Source organism: Juglans regia, chromosome 6 (assembly GCF_001411555.2).
Source record: "Juglans regia cultivar Chandler chromosome 6, Walnut 2.0, whole genome shotgun sequence".
NCBI classification, from domain to species: Eukaryota; Viridiplantae; Streptophyta; class Magnoliopsida; order Fagales; family Juglandaceae; genus Juglans; species Juglans regia.
Window position 1 is genome coordinate 24,754,213 of NC_049906.1, and position 13,339 is coordinate 24,767,551.

The following is a 13,339-nucleotide window of genomic DNA, read 5'->3' on the forward strand; positions in this document are numbered from 1 at the left end:
AATTATATTTCTAACGTACGTAAATCTTCTAGTATTTTTCTTCAATTTCACAATTCACATGGATGTTATACATATTGGACAAAATATATCCTATGCATGGAATATTCGGATCTGATAAATTTGTCAACCTTATCCAATTGATGGACTTCGTGTATATAAAAGGATAGATTCCCTTACATGTATGCTTATCCAAAATTAATTTGATGTTGCATATTTTCACATGAGGTATGCTTATCCCTGGTGGAAAGAGAAAGTAATTAACTCTAAATTCAAAAGGAAAGATGGTTTATGACATATCACATTAAGGTACAACACTTCTTTCGTACAAATATTTTCCATTTAAGTCATTTTATTGACCGACTAAAATGGTAATAAATATTTTTTTTTAAGTGAATTAGGAGAACAAAAAGGGATACAAATTTTCTTACCCCGAAAGCACAAAATTAACTGCTTTCGATTAATCGTATTAGGTGAAACATGATAACCAGGAATTCTAGGATGTATAATGTACCTCCTCCTTTGAAAGGGACGTTTTGGTCTTTCACTGATCTCCGAACCTTTTGACACTTGACAAATAGCCCAACAACATCTTTGCTTAATATTTAATTATTAGTATTCGAGGCTTTTATGTTAGTTTGATGGTATAAGTCACTGCGTTTGGATATTGAGCTGAGTTAATTTTTTTATAAATAATAATAAGTTGACATGGCAGAGTGAGTTTTGTGAGATCCACCTAAAATGAGTTTAGATATGTTTGGATATTAAAATGAGTTTAGATATATTTATAGGAAGTTGAAAAAGATTGTGGATCTCACCTGTAATGAGGTGTTGAGTCGAAAAAGGTTATGGGTCTCATATGTAAAGAGGTTTTGAGTTGATATGAGTTTAATGATTTGAGAGTTAGATATTTAGTTATTAAAAAAGGTCTAAATCTGAACCGAACTCGACCGAGTCGAGTGTAGTCTAACAATCAAACTAGGAACGATCCAAGAATCATCTTGGAGAGGACACAAGCCTGGCCAACGTATTGGAAACATCGTATAGAGCAAAAAGGCTGGAAGATGACACCAAATTGTAAACCTTTATTTATACTTGTTATTATATGTTGGCTCATCAATTGTTCACTTGATCCAACATGCCTCATTCTTTTGATGCAACACATGATCCAATGTAGTTAGTTAATTATATGACTATTATGGCTCTTTTTTTTTTCTTTCTTTTTTTTGGCATTTACTCATAGGGAAATACTTGAAACGATTCTCTCTAGGCTTCCTATCTAGGTTTCCTCCGTAGAGGTGGTGGTGTTACCTCTTTGAGTGCAGTTTTCTCATTGTTTTGTTGTCTTCTAAGGTGTTGCTCTATGGAGGATAACCCGGATGAATTATACAAGCAACTCTCTCTGACTGAGAAGGAGAATGATGCAGTGGTGGCGGTGCCGGATAAACTCGAGGATGAAGCTTTATGCGGGGGGAAGTGTCTGATCCTCAAGTTGTTTACTGATAAGCATTTCAATAAGGAAATGTCCAAAGCCACTATGCGGAAAGTCTAGCTGCCTGTGATGCAAGTAAAGTTTCGAGATCTCAATGAAGAATTGTTTTTGCCAGAGTTTGATGTCATCCGTGATAAAGAACGGGTTATCCAAGAAGGTCCATGGTCGTTTGATAAGCAAATTATTCTAATGAAGGAAGTGGATGGCAGCCAATAGGTTCATCAGATTCAACTTACTGAACTGTTGTACTGAGTCCGTCTTCATGATCTTCCCTTTATGGCCAGGAATGAGTTTGTGGGACGGTTAGTGGGAAGTAAAATTGGTAGAGTTGAGGAGGTGGATCTCAGTGAGGGTGAAATTGCTTGGGGGGAATATATGCTTGTTCGTCTTCTTGTCAATGTGTAGAATCCTTTGTTGAGAGGTACCAAAATTAACATTCGAACGAGCAAAACCTTTTGGGTTCATTTTTCATATGAACGGTTGCAAAACTTTTGTTATAGGTGTGGTTGGTTGGGGCATGCTTTGAAGGATTGCCGATCCCAACCCACTATGGATGGTGTTCTTCCATACGGTGCTGGGTTGCAACCCGCTAGTTATGGTGATCGCGGAATTTCCACTAAAACAGCGAAGATTGTTCAACTGTCACGGGTGCCTTGTGAAGGCCTTGAAGATCTACAGTATCCTTATGAAGGCTGAAGGAGTTGTGTGCAGGAGGAGTTGGAGGGAGTAATAACGGTTTTAACAGAATGAAATCTTTAATGAAACGGGAGTTTTGAGGTTTAATGGGAGGTGTCGTTTGAAGTGCATGCAGCTGCGTTTTATGAAGGAAGTTTAATGAAACGGGGCGTTTTGATTGTTGTAGCCTTTTAGAGTTGCGTTTTATCTTTTGTTGTTAGCGTTCTGTGTTTCTTCTTCTCAGCCTGTGTGTATATAAGCAGTGCTGGGGGAGCTTTCGGACTATTGATTGATCATCTGGAAGAATTGTGTTTGGGAGGTTGAGAATCCCTCGAAGATTCTCTGCAAGTTCATAATGGAATCTTGCTAGTTTTCCTTCTTGATCCGATTATCTCTTCTTGTGTTGATTGAGTTGTTAGTAAAAAGTTAAAGTTGCAGTAGCTTCTTAAGAGAATCTTACAAGTGGTATCAGTAGTAGTCGATCCTTGCAACCGTGATTCTAATGGCGGAGGGCACACGTACAGCATTGAAAGGTCAGATTGAAGATTCTCAACGGCAGCAAGAAGTCATACAGAAACAATTGGAGCATCATCAACAAGCAATTTTTGGTATAACGGAAAGGTTAGATCAAGTTTCTGAACTGTTGAAATCTTTGGCTGATGCTATGAATGTTAATAATCGTAGAGATAGAGATGTCTCTCATGAACTCAGAAATCAGGATGACAGAGGTAGTTTTCACAAATGTTAAATTGGATTTTCCACGTTTTAGTGGTAATGATCCTGCTGGTTGGACTTTTAAGGCTAATCAGTATTTTGATTGTTTTCAAATACCTTTCCATCAGAAGTTAATGGTGGCTTCGCACCATATGGAGGGTGAGGCATTGGTGTGGTATCAAAATGCCTTACATGCTAGACAGTTCAATTCATGGGAGTCTTTAGTAGTGGCTTTACAAGGGAGGTTTGGGCCATCAGCATTTGATGATCCAATGGAGGCTATAATGAGGTTGAAACAAACTACTTTAGTTAGTTTGTACACATCACAATTTGAAACCTTATCTAATAGGTTGATAGGGTTGTCTGAGAAGCATAGAATGAGTTGCTTTATTAGTGGATTAAAGGATGAAATTCGCATACCAGTGAAAATGTTTAATCCTTTAAACCTAGGGGCTGCTTTCAGTCTGGCTAAGTTGCAGGAAGAGCATGTACTGTCTTCAAGAAAATCTTGGAGGTCGAATAATCACTTTGGTGATAAATGGCCAGTAGAGCAGGTGGCACTTGCTGATCTCGCTAATAAGGGTCCAAAGAATTTGTTTCCCTTGAAGAAGGTACATTCTTCTCAGATTGATGATAAAAGGAGGAAATGATTATGTTATCACTGTGAGGAAAAGTGGAATCCCAACCATGTTTGCAAAAATCCGAGGGTGTATTACTTGCAAGGGGCATCTTCTGCTGAGCAGGACTTAATTGACAGTTCTAAGGCATAGTTGGTACCAGAATTGCAAGGAACAACTGAAGAAGACCTTGAGCAATTAGAGGTTTCAATCCACGCCATCTCTGGATGTGTCAATAACAATGCTATGAAGTTGTTTGGGAAGATTGGCTCAGTTTCTGTTGAGATCCTTGTGGATTCAGGGAGTACTCATAATTTTTTGGATCCAATGGTGGTGGAAGCTACGAAGTTAAAGGTAATTAGAGATGAGGCTCTTCAGGTCAGAGTCGCAAATGGTACTAAAATACTGACTCAAGGCAAATGTGACCAGTTGGTTACTATCCAAGGAACCAAGTTTCTAGTTCCTTTCCATGTTCTTACATTGGGGGGCTGCAACATTGTCTTAGGTGTCCAGTGGTTGAAGACATTGGGTTCTATCCAATGGAACTTTATAGATATGTCTATGCAATTTGAAGTGGATGGGAAGAAGCTGATTTTGCAGGGACTTATGTCTCATGTTACTGCGAAGCTAGTGTTAATGTGCTTAAATCTTCTTCTCTTAGGAAGCAAGGATGGTTCTTGCAGTTGGTAGCAACAAAACCTAAGGGGCAACAGCTGGAAGTTCAACCTGAATTGGAAGAAGTGTTGTAGCAGTTCAGCTCAGTGTTTGAGGAACCAGTGGGGTTGCCACCCCCTAGAGCCTTTGATCATCAGATTGTGTTGAAGGAGGGGAGTGCACCAATTTCAGTGAGACCTTATAGGTATCCTCATTATCAAAAAGCTGAAATTGAGAAAATTGTGCATGACCTATTATCCAATGGTGTTATAAGACCAAGCCAAAGCCCATTTTCATCACCTGTTTTGCTTGTTAAAAAAGCTTATGGTAGTTGGAGGATGTGTATGGATTACCGAGCCCTTAATCAAGAAACTATCAAGGACAAGTTTCCGATTCCTGTCATTGATGAGTTACTTGATGAACTTTATGGAGCTAAGTTCTTTTCTAAACTTGATCTTAGATCAGGTTATCATCAAATAAGGGTAAGAGAAGAGGACATTCCCAAAACAGCATTTAGAACTCACGAGGGTCACTATGAGTTCTTGGTAATGCCTTTTGGGCTTACCAATGCACCTGCCACTTTTCAAGGATTGATGAATCATGTTTTCAAACCTTTCCTTCAAAAATTTGTTTTGGTCTTCTTTGATGATATCTTGGTTTATAGCCAAGATTTTGCTGAACACCTAGAGCATTTGCAGTCTATTTTACCTGTTTTACATCAGCACACATTATTTGCAAAAAAATCCAAATGTAGATTTGGGGTGACTGAGGTAGACTACTTGGGACATATTATCTCTGAAAATGGTGTGAAGGCAGATCCTACAAAGATCTCTTCCATGTTGGACTGGCCTGTTCCCAAAACAGTGAAAGCAATGAGGGGATTTTTGGGCCTTACTGGCTACTATCGCAATTTCATCAAGAACTATGGTTCTATTGCTGCCCCATTAACAATGTTACTGAAAAATAACTCCTTTGTTTGGTCTCTTGAAGCTGAAAGGGCTTTTAAAGCATTAAAATATGTTGTTTCAAGTCCTCCTGTCTTAAGACTTCCTGATTTTTCTAAGGAGTTTACTATTGAGTGTGATGCTTCAGGGGTGAGATTGGGAGCTGTATTGATGCAAGACAGCCAACCAATAGCATTCTTTAGTAAAGCCTTAAAAGGGAAAGCCTTGCTTTTGTCAACCTATGAAAAGGAATTTTTGGCACTGGTGTGTGTCGTGGGAAAATGGAGACCATATCTGTTGGGTCAGTCCTTCAAGATCAAAATTGACCAACAGGCCTTAAAACACTTGTTGGAGCAAAGAGTGGCCACCGAGGCTCAACATAAGTGGATCTCAAAGCTCATGGATTATGATTTTCGTGTAGAATATAAAAGGGGCAGGGACAATAAAATTGCTGATGCACTTTCCAGAAAAGCTGAAGAAGATTCAGCTACCTTGGCTCTTATATCATTTCCCACTCCTTTGTGGTTAGAAGATCTTAAGCAAAGTTATGCTTTTTCTAGTGATATAACTAATTTGGTTGTAGCTTTGCAGAAAGGGCAGCAGGTTTCTAAGGAGTTTTCTTTACAACAGGGTCTCCTTTTCAGGAAAGGGAAGCTGGTGATAGTTCCTTCTTTACCATTTCATGCTAAAATATTGCACCATATTCATCACAGTCCGGAAGCAGGTCATGTAGGCTACCATAAAATATTACAAAAGGCTAAGATGGATTTTTTTTTTTTTTGGCCAGGAATGAGGAAGGATATTAAGAAATTGGTGAGGGAGTGCTAGATTTGTCAAGTGAACAAGCATGAAACTGTCCTTCCTGCAGGATTACTTCAACCCTTGCCTATTCTCCAAAGTCCTTGGCTTGATATTGCCATGGACTTTATTGTTGGTCTTCCTAGTTCAAATGGGCTGACTGTCATTTTGACTGTGGTGGATAGATTGACTAAGTTTGGGCATTTTTTTCCATTGTCTCACCCCTATACAGCTTGTAAAGTAGCTGAGGTTTTTTTCCATGGTGTCTTTAAGCTCCAATGCCTACCAAAGACTATTGTCTCTGATTGAGATGCAATCTTTACTAGTCTTTTCTGGACAGAACTGTTTAAGATGCAAGGAACCACTTTGGCTTTTAGCTCAGCCTATCATCCACAATCAGATGGTCAAGCTGAAGCCTTGAATAAGTGTGTGGAGGGTTATTTGAGATCCTATGTGGGGTCTAAGCCAAAGAGTTGGAGTAAGTGGCTACCAATGGCTGAATAGTGTTATAACACCACTGTCCACTCATCCACTGGTTTTTCTCCCTTCCAGGCCTTGTATGGGATTCCACCACCTCGGTTGATTTCTTATATTTCAGGCACTACTGCCAATGCTGAAGTGGATCACCAGTTGCGATCTAGGGAGGAAATATTATCCCTTTTGAGGGAAAACTTGCGAAAGGCTCAGGAGAGGATGAAATTATATGCTGACAGGAAAAGATTTGAGAGAGTTTTCCAAGTGGGGGATTGGGTTTTTCTGAAGTTGCAGCCTTATAGACAGAAGTATGTGGCTATGAGGCACAATATGAAACTGGCTCCAAGATATTATGGCCCTTTCTAGGTCATACAGAAGATAGGGACAGTAGCATATAAATTGAACTTACCTCCTTCCTCCAAAATACATCCTGTTTTTCATGTTTCATCCTTGAAGCAAAACCTGGGGGACCAAATTTCTCCTTTACCAACATTACCACCAGTAGATGCTGAAGGCAGTGTGCAACCTGAACCTGAGTTAATTCTGGATAGAAGGATGAATAAGCTTGGCAATCATGCATCCACCGAAGTCTTGGTTAAATGGTACGGTGCCTCTCTGGAAGATAGTTCTTGGGAATCTCTGTGGAAGCTCAGGTCATTATATCCCCATTTACTGGGTACAGTCCTTTGATAATTGTCACAGGTGCCTTGTGGGCAAGGCCTTGAAGAAGGAGGGATTGTCACGGGTGCCTTGTGAAGGCCTTGAAGATCTGCAGTATCCTTATAAAGGCCGAAGGAGTTGTGTGCAGGAGGAGTTGGAGGGAGTAATAACGGTTTTAACAGAATGAAGTCTTTAATGAAACAGGGAGTTTTGAGGTTTAATGGGAGGTGTCGTTTGAAGTGCATGCAGCTGCGTTTTATGAAGGAAGTTTAATGAAACGGAGCATTTTGATTGTTGTAGCCTTTTAGAGTTGTGTTTTATCTTTTGTTGTTAGCGTTTTGTGTTTCTTCTTCTCAGCCTGCATGTATATAAGCAGTGATGGGGGAGCTTTTAGACTATTGATTGATCATTTGGAAGAATTGTGTTTGGGAGGATGAGAATCCCTCGAAGATTCTCTACAAGTTCATAATGGAATCTTGCTAGTTTTCCTTCTTGATCCGATTATCTCTTCTTGTGTTGATTGAGTTGTAAGTAAAAAGTTAAAGTTGCAGTAGCTTCTTAAGAGAATCTTACATCAACAGTAATCTAGTGCTGGGAGGAGTTCATCTCCGATGTCGTCAACTGGGGTGGCAGCGGCAGTGCCAGATGTTGGTGCTCCCGGAGGGGTTCCAGGGGAGGTTATTTTCAAAAGTGATAATGGTAATCAAGCTCCATCAATTACGGATGATGACATGATGGACACGTTGAATAAGGTGAAGCAAATGGTGAATTTTGGGGTGCATGTCACTGAGCAGATGGATAACCAATTTTGTCATGGGGAGTCTCAATTCACTGGCAGTCGTAACTGCCTAGTAGCGGAGCGTGAAGAAAGAAAGGGATTAGAGATTATGATAGATGGCGGGCCCGTTGGGTTGACAGGCCCATTTTTAATTCCCAAAGACCAAACAACGGCTAGGCTTGTGGATTCTATGGCCTGTAGTTCAGATAAGGGGCGTGTCGCTGTTCAAGAGGGTCGCCCATTGAATGAGGTCCACGGTTCTCAAAGGCTAGATGGTGTTATTTCTAAAAGATGGAAACGAGTGTCGGTGTTGAACAAAATGACCGATTCTCAAAAGTTAGTCTCTCGAGCTCAAGGGGTTGTGCGAAAGAGGAAAGTGAGTGCTGAGAAGGATGTCCCAGCGGTTTCTAATGGCGGTTCTTCAAAGAAACGTACTCTGGTCTTGCCTACTGCGGGTGAGGAAGCAGATGATTCAACAAATCTATCGACAGCAGCTAGGGTCCAGCGCCGCCACGAATCATGAAACTAATGAGTTGGAATGCCCGTGGGCTTAGGAACCCATGGGGCATTCGTACCCTCTATGATCTAATCAAGAGGGAAGGGCCCGATGTTTTGTTCTTCCAGGAGACGCGGCTCACTGTGCGTGAATTTAATCTCTGTAAGTACAAGCTTGGTTTCAGTAGTTGTTTACTGATTAGCTCTTGTGGTCATAAGGGGGGCTTGGCTCTATTATGGGAGAAAGAGGTTGATTTGTCTGTTATTAATTATTCTAACTCGCATATTGATGTTATTAAATATGATGAGTTGAATACTTGGTTTTTTACCAATATATATGGTAATCCTGATGCTGCTCAATGGGGTAGAACTTGGGATTTGATTAGGCTTTGTGTCATGAAAATGGGTGCCCGTGGTTGTAAGTGTGGGATTTTAATGAAGTTTTTTTCCAACATGAGAAACACGGTGGGAGACCACGTCCTAAGAGGCAAATTTAGTCTTTTAGGGAGGTGGTTGATGTATGTGGTTTGAGGGATCTAGGCTTTAAAAGTTATCCTTTTACTTGGTGCAATTGTAGGGAAGGGAATTAGTGTGTGAGTGAGAGGCTTGATCAATGTTTAGTTAATTCCTTTTGGTGGCATTTATTCTTGAACGCTAGTGTTACTCATGGTTTAGTAGCCTATTCGGATCATGTTCCTATTTGGGTGGATTTGGAAGGTCTTAAGGTTAATGAAAGAGGATTTGTGGGGGTGAGTAGGGAAGAAAATGATTTAGCAAGAAGTGAAGTGGAGAAATGGCTCAAGAGGGTTGAAGTTATGTGGCGTCAAAGATCGAAAGCCTTATGGCTTAAGGATGGTGATCAAAATTCACAGTACTTTCATATGAAGGTTTCACAAAGGAGAAGGAAGAATAAGTTACTGAAAATATAGGATGATAGTGGGATTTTGCAGGGATCGAAAGGGAGAGACAGGGTTATCCTTGACTACTTTAACACTCTGTTCACTTCTTCCTATCCAAGTGGATCTTTGGATTTTTTGGAGTCTTTAGCTGGATGTGTGACCAGTCAAATGAATGAGTAGCTGACCATGGCCTTTTCTGCAAATGAAGTGAAGGCTGCTTTTCAACAAATGAGCCCTTTGACAGCTCAGGGTCCAGATGGCATGTCTCCAGTATTTTTTCAGAAATATTGGCATGTGCTGGGGGATTTAGTAACATCAGTAGTTTTGAGTGCTCTGAATTCAGGTTCTTTTCCAGCTTCCTTAAATCACATTTTTATTACTCTAATCTCGAAAAAGCAATCTTCTGCAAAAGTTAGTGATTATAGGCCCATTAGCCTTTGTAATGTGGTCTATAAGATAATTGCTAAGGGGTTAGCAAATAGACTAAAGTTGCTTTGCCTACTATCATTGGGGAGAGTCAGAGTGCCTTTGTTCCGGGACACCTTTATTTCGGGACGTCTGATCACGGATAATGTTTTGATTGCTTATGAACTTGTGCATTTCCTTAAGAGAAAAAAGAAAGGAAGAAAGGGGTTTATGTCTATTAAATTAGACATGAGTAAGGCTAATGACAGAGTCGAATGGGGTTTTCTACAATCAGTTATGGAAGTTATGGGTTTTGCTCCTCAAATTGTTACTTTGATCATGTTTTGTGTTCGCTCAGTTTCCTTTTCTATGATGATCAATGGTGATCCTAAAGGGTCTGTTTATCCTTCTAGGGGCTTGAGGCAAGGTGACCCCTTGTCTCCTTATTTGTTTTTACTTCGTACTAAAAAATTGATTACCTTATTAAAGGAAGCAGGGATGAGGGGGGATTTTTGGTCTGAAAATTTGTAGGGGTGCTCCTAACATTAATCATTTGCTTTTCGCAGATGATTGTGTTATTTTTTGTAAGACTGAGATTCAGGAAAATAAAATAGTGCAGGCTATTTTGAATCTGTCCCGGGTCAGAAAATTAATAAGGAGTAAACAACCATGGTTTTCAGTAGCAATGTCAAAAGAAAAGTTCAAACTGAAACAGTTGTGGGGTAATAGTGAGATCCAGCAGTATGAAAAGTATTTAGGACTTCCTCCTATGGTGAGGAGGTCGAGACATTAGGCTTTCCATTCTATTAAGCAAAGAGTGTGGCAAAAACTCCAATGTTGGAAGGAACAATTGCTCTCACAAGGGGGAAAAGAAGTGCTTTTGAAAGCTGTAGCTCAGTCAATACCAACTTATGCAATGAGTTGTTTCTTATTACCTTCTACATTGTGTTCTGATTTGGAGGATTTAATGGCAAAATTCTGGTGGAGCCAAAAGGGTGTGGAAAGGAAGATTCATTGGTTGAGTTAGGCAAAAATGTGTGAGGCAAAAGCTAGTGGGGGAATGGGGTTAAAGATTTGAGGCTTTTTAACTTAGCTCTATTAGCTAAGCAGGGATGGTGTTTGCTGCAAGATGAAAGTTCCTTAGTCTTTAGATTATTAAAGGCTCGATATTTCCCAAATACATCTTTTGAGCAAGTTGTTTTAGGCAACTGCCCTTCTTACACTTGGAGGGGCATTTGGGAAGCTAAGAAGTGGGTGCTTGGAACATGTAGATGGCGTATTGGGGATGGGAGAACTGTAAAAATATGGACTGACCAGTGGATTCCAGGTCATGGGGCTTTATTTTCTGAAGGCTCTCATGGCTTAGCCAAAGTACAAGAAGAGGTAGTGACTACTCTTATGGATGTAGATTAGGGGTGTGCAAAATTCTGAGAATTCTGACTCCGTCCGACTTCCGCTCCGACGTCGGAGTCGGAGTTGTCGGAATTCGGAGTAGCTCCGAATAACTATTCGGAGTCGGAGTCGGAGTCGGAGCTACAAGGAGCTCCGACTCTGAATTTTTTTTTAAACCCAGCTATAAAACGACGTCGTTTTACTGCTGGGTTTAAAAAAAATTATGGAACGACACCGTTCCACCTAATATGGAACGGCGTCGTTTCATATTTAAATAACCTCCAAAACTCAACCCCAGGTCCCCCATCCCCCCTTCTTCTTCCTTCTTCAGTTCCTCTTCCTTCTCCCTTCTCTCTCGTGCACGTCAACGAACCAGTGAACTGTGAAGCCGTCCTCACGTCTTGTGTCTTTCTTGCCAGCATGCCACCGTTCATCGTTGCTCCTCCGTGTCGTCGTTCCTCGTTACTCCTCTGTTCAGCTTCCACCTACGGTGAGAGTAAGGTTATGAGCCCTAAATTTAATTCAAGCACGTCTCTTATGAATTGGAGCCAGCAGTTGTGATTCTTGTGAATTGGTTGTATTGAAAATTCAATATAGTCCCAACACGGCGCTCAAAACCCTGAATTTTACATTGTATTGAAGACTTGCGCACGAGCGAGGTGTCAAGCGCAAGTCAAGCGCACGTTGTATTGAACATTGGCTCGAGCGATATGTCGAGCGGAAGTCGAGCGAACCTCTCTGGAAGAGTTATGCTCGAGCGCTACTTCGAGCGCTCATCGAGCAAACCTCTCTGTATGAGTTCTGCTCGAGTGCCACGTCAAGTGCACGTCGAGCGAACCTCTCTAGATGGGTTCTGCTCGAGCGCCACGTCGAGCGCATGTCGAGCAAACTTTTCTGGATGAGTTATGCTCGAGCGCCACGTCGAGCGAACCTCTCTGTATGGCTTCTGCTCGAGCGCACATCGAGCGCACGTCGAGTGAACCTCTCTGGATGGATTCTGCTCGAGCGCCACGTCGAGCGCACATCGAGCGAACCTCTCTGTATGAAATCTGCTCGAGCGCCACTTCGAGCGCATGTCGAGCGAACTTTTCTGGATGGGTTCTGCTCGAGCGCCACGTCGAGCGAACCTCTCTGTATGGCTTCTACTCGAGCGCACATCGAGCGCACGTCAAGCGAACCTCTCTGTATGGCTTCTGCTCGAGGGCACGTCGAGCGAACCTCTCTGGATGGTTTCTGCTCGAACGCACGTCGAGCGAACCTCTCTGGATGGGTTCCGCTGAGTCGCGCGCACGTCAACCGAACCTCGATGTAATAATACATCGATACAATAATATATTATGATACAATAATACATGTCCTATTGTATAATACAATAGCCTAGTTTATTTTTAAACTAATTTTTTGCTTCTAATTTAATTTTTTCAGCTTCATTGATTGTGATATGGATCCTAGACATAGTGGAGATGATCGTCCACAAGGGGATGTGGCGGATGCCAATGCTACAACTCCTACACCGGTGGGTACTTCCACCCTTAGAGCCACATCTAGAGCAGCTACATCTAGAGCAGCTACATCTTGTGCGAGTAGTCGACTCCCACTCCCAGTTGATATAGAGGATGAGGATATGTTCAATGAAAATGAGGAGATGCCCATTGAGCAAGATCAACCACCACGACCTTCTAAAAAGAGGTCGTAGACATGGGAGCATTTCACCAAAATTCATGGGGAAATTGCGAACCCAGTAGCAAGATGCCATTACTGTGGATCACTTTGTGGATGTCATTCGAAGAAGCAAGGTACCAGTGTGTTAATAGTACATCTAAATGGTTGCCAACAATATAAGATAGCGAAGGGATTGCAAGCCACTGATCAGACCAACCTCAGTTACCAAACTTCTACAGCCACTGATGGTACACAGACTAAGAAATTGGTCATCCCTCAATACAGTGAGAAGATGTTGAGGGACATGCTTGCAGAGATGATAATTACTGATGAGATGCCATTTACCACAGTCGAGAAAAGAGGCTTTCGAAAGTTTTTAAATTTTGTTGAGCCACGATTTCCCATTCCATCACGATATACAGTGATGCGAGATTGTATGAAGAGGCATGCAAAGGACAAGGAGGAGATGAGGAAGATGTTTATTACCACTGGCCAGAGAGTGTCTTTTAAGACTGACACATGGACTTCCATACAGAACGTCTGCTACATGTGTATCACAGCACACTACATTGACAGTGAATGGATTTTGCATAAAAAAATTATTGGTTTTAAAGAAATTGTGGATCATAAAGGTGCATCAATTGGGGTGAAGATGGATGATTGTTTAAAGGACTGGGGAATTC

The 13,339-nt window shown here is 41.3% G+C and overlaps 1 protein-coding gene across 1 annotated transcript; it reads left to right on the top strand.

Moving 5' to 3' along the window:
• Positions 1-2,666: 2,666 nt before the first annotated feature.
• LOC108980548 lies at positions 2,667-7,212 on the top strand. The gene is made up of 8 exons (XM_018951497.2): positions 2,667-2,785; positions 2,934-3,489; positions 3,649-4,110; positions 4,248-5,817; positions 5,962-6,140; positions 6,444-6,641; positions 6,732-7,018; positions 7,068-7,212. Exons 1-8 carry the CDS (start codon positions 2,667-2,669, stop codon positions 7,210-7,212), a joined length of 3,516 nt encoding a protein of 1,171 aa, XP_018807042.2.
• Positions 7,213-13,339: the final 6,127 nt, after the last annotated feature.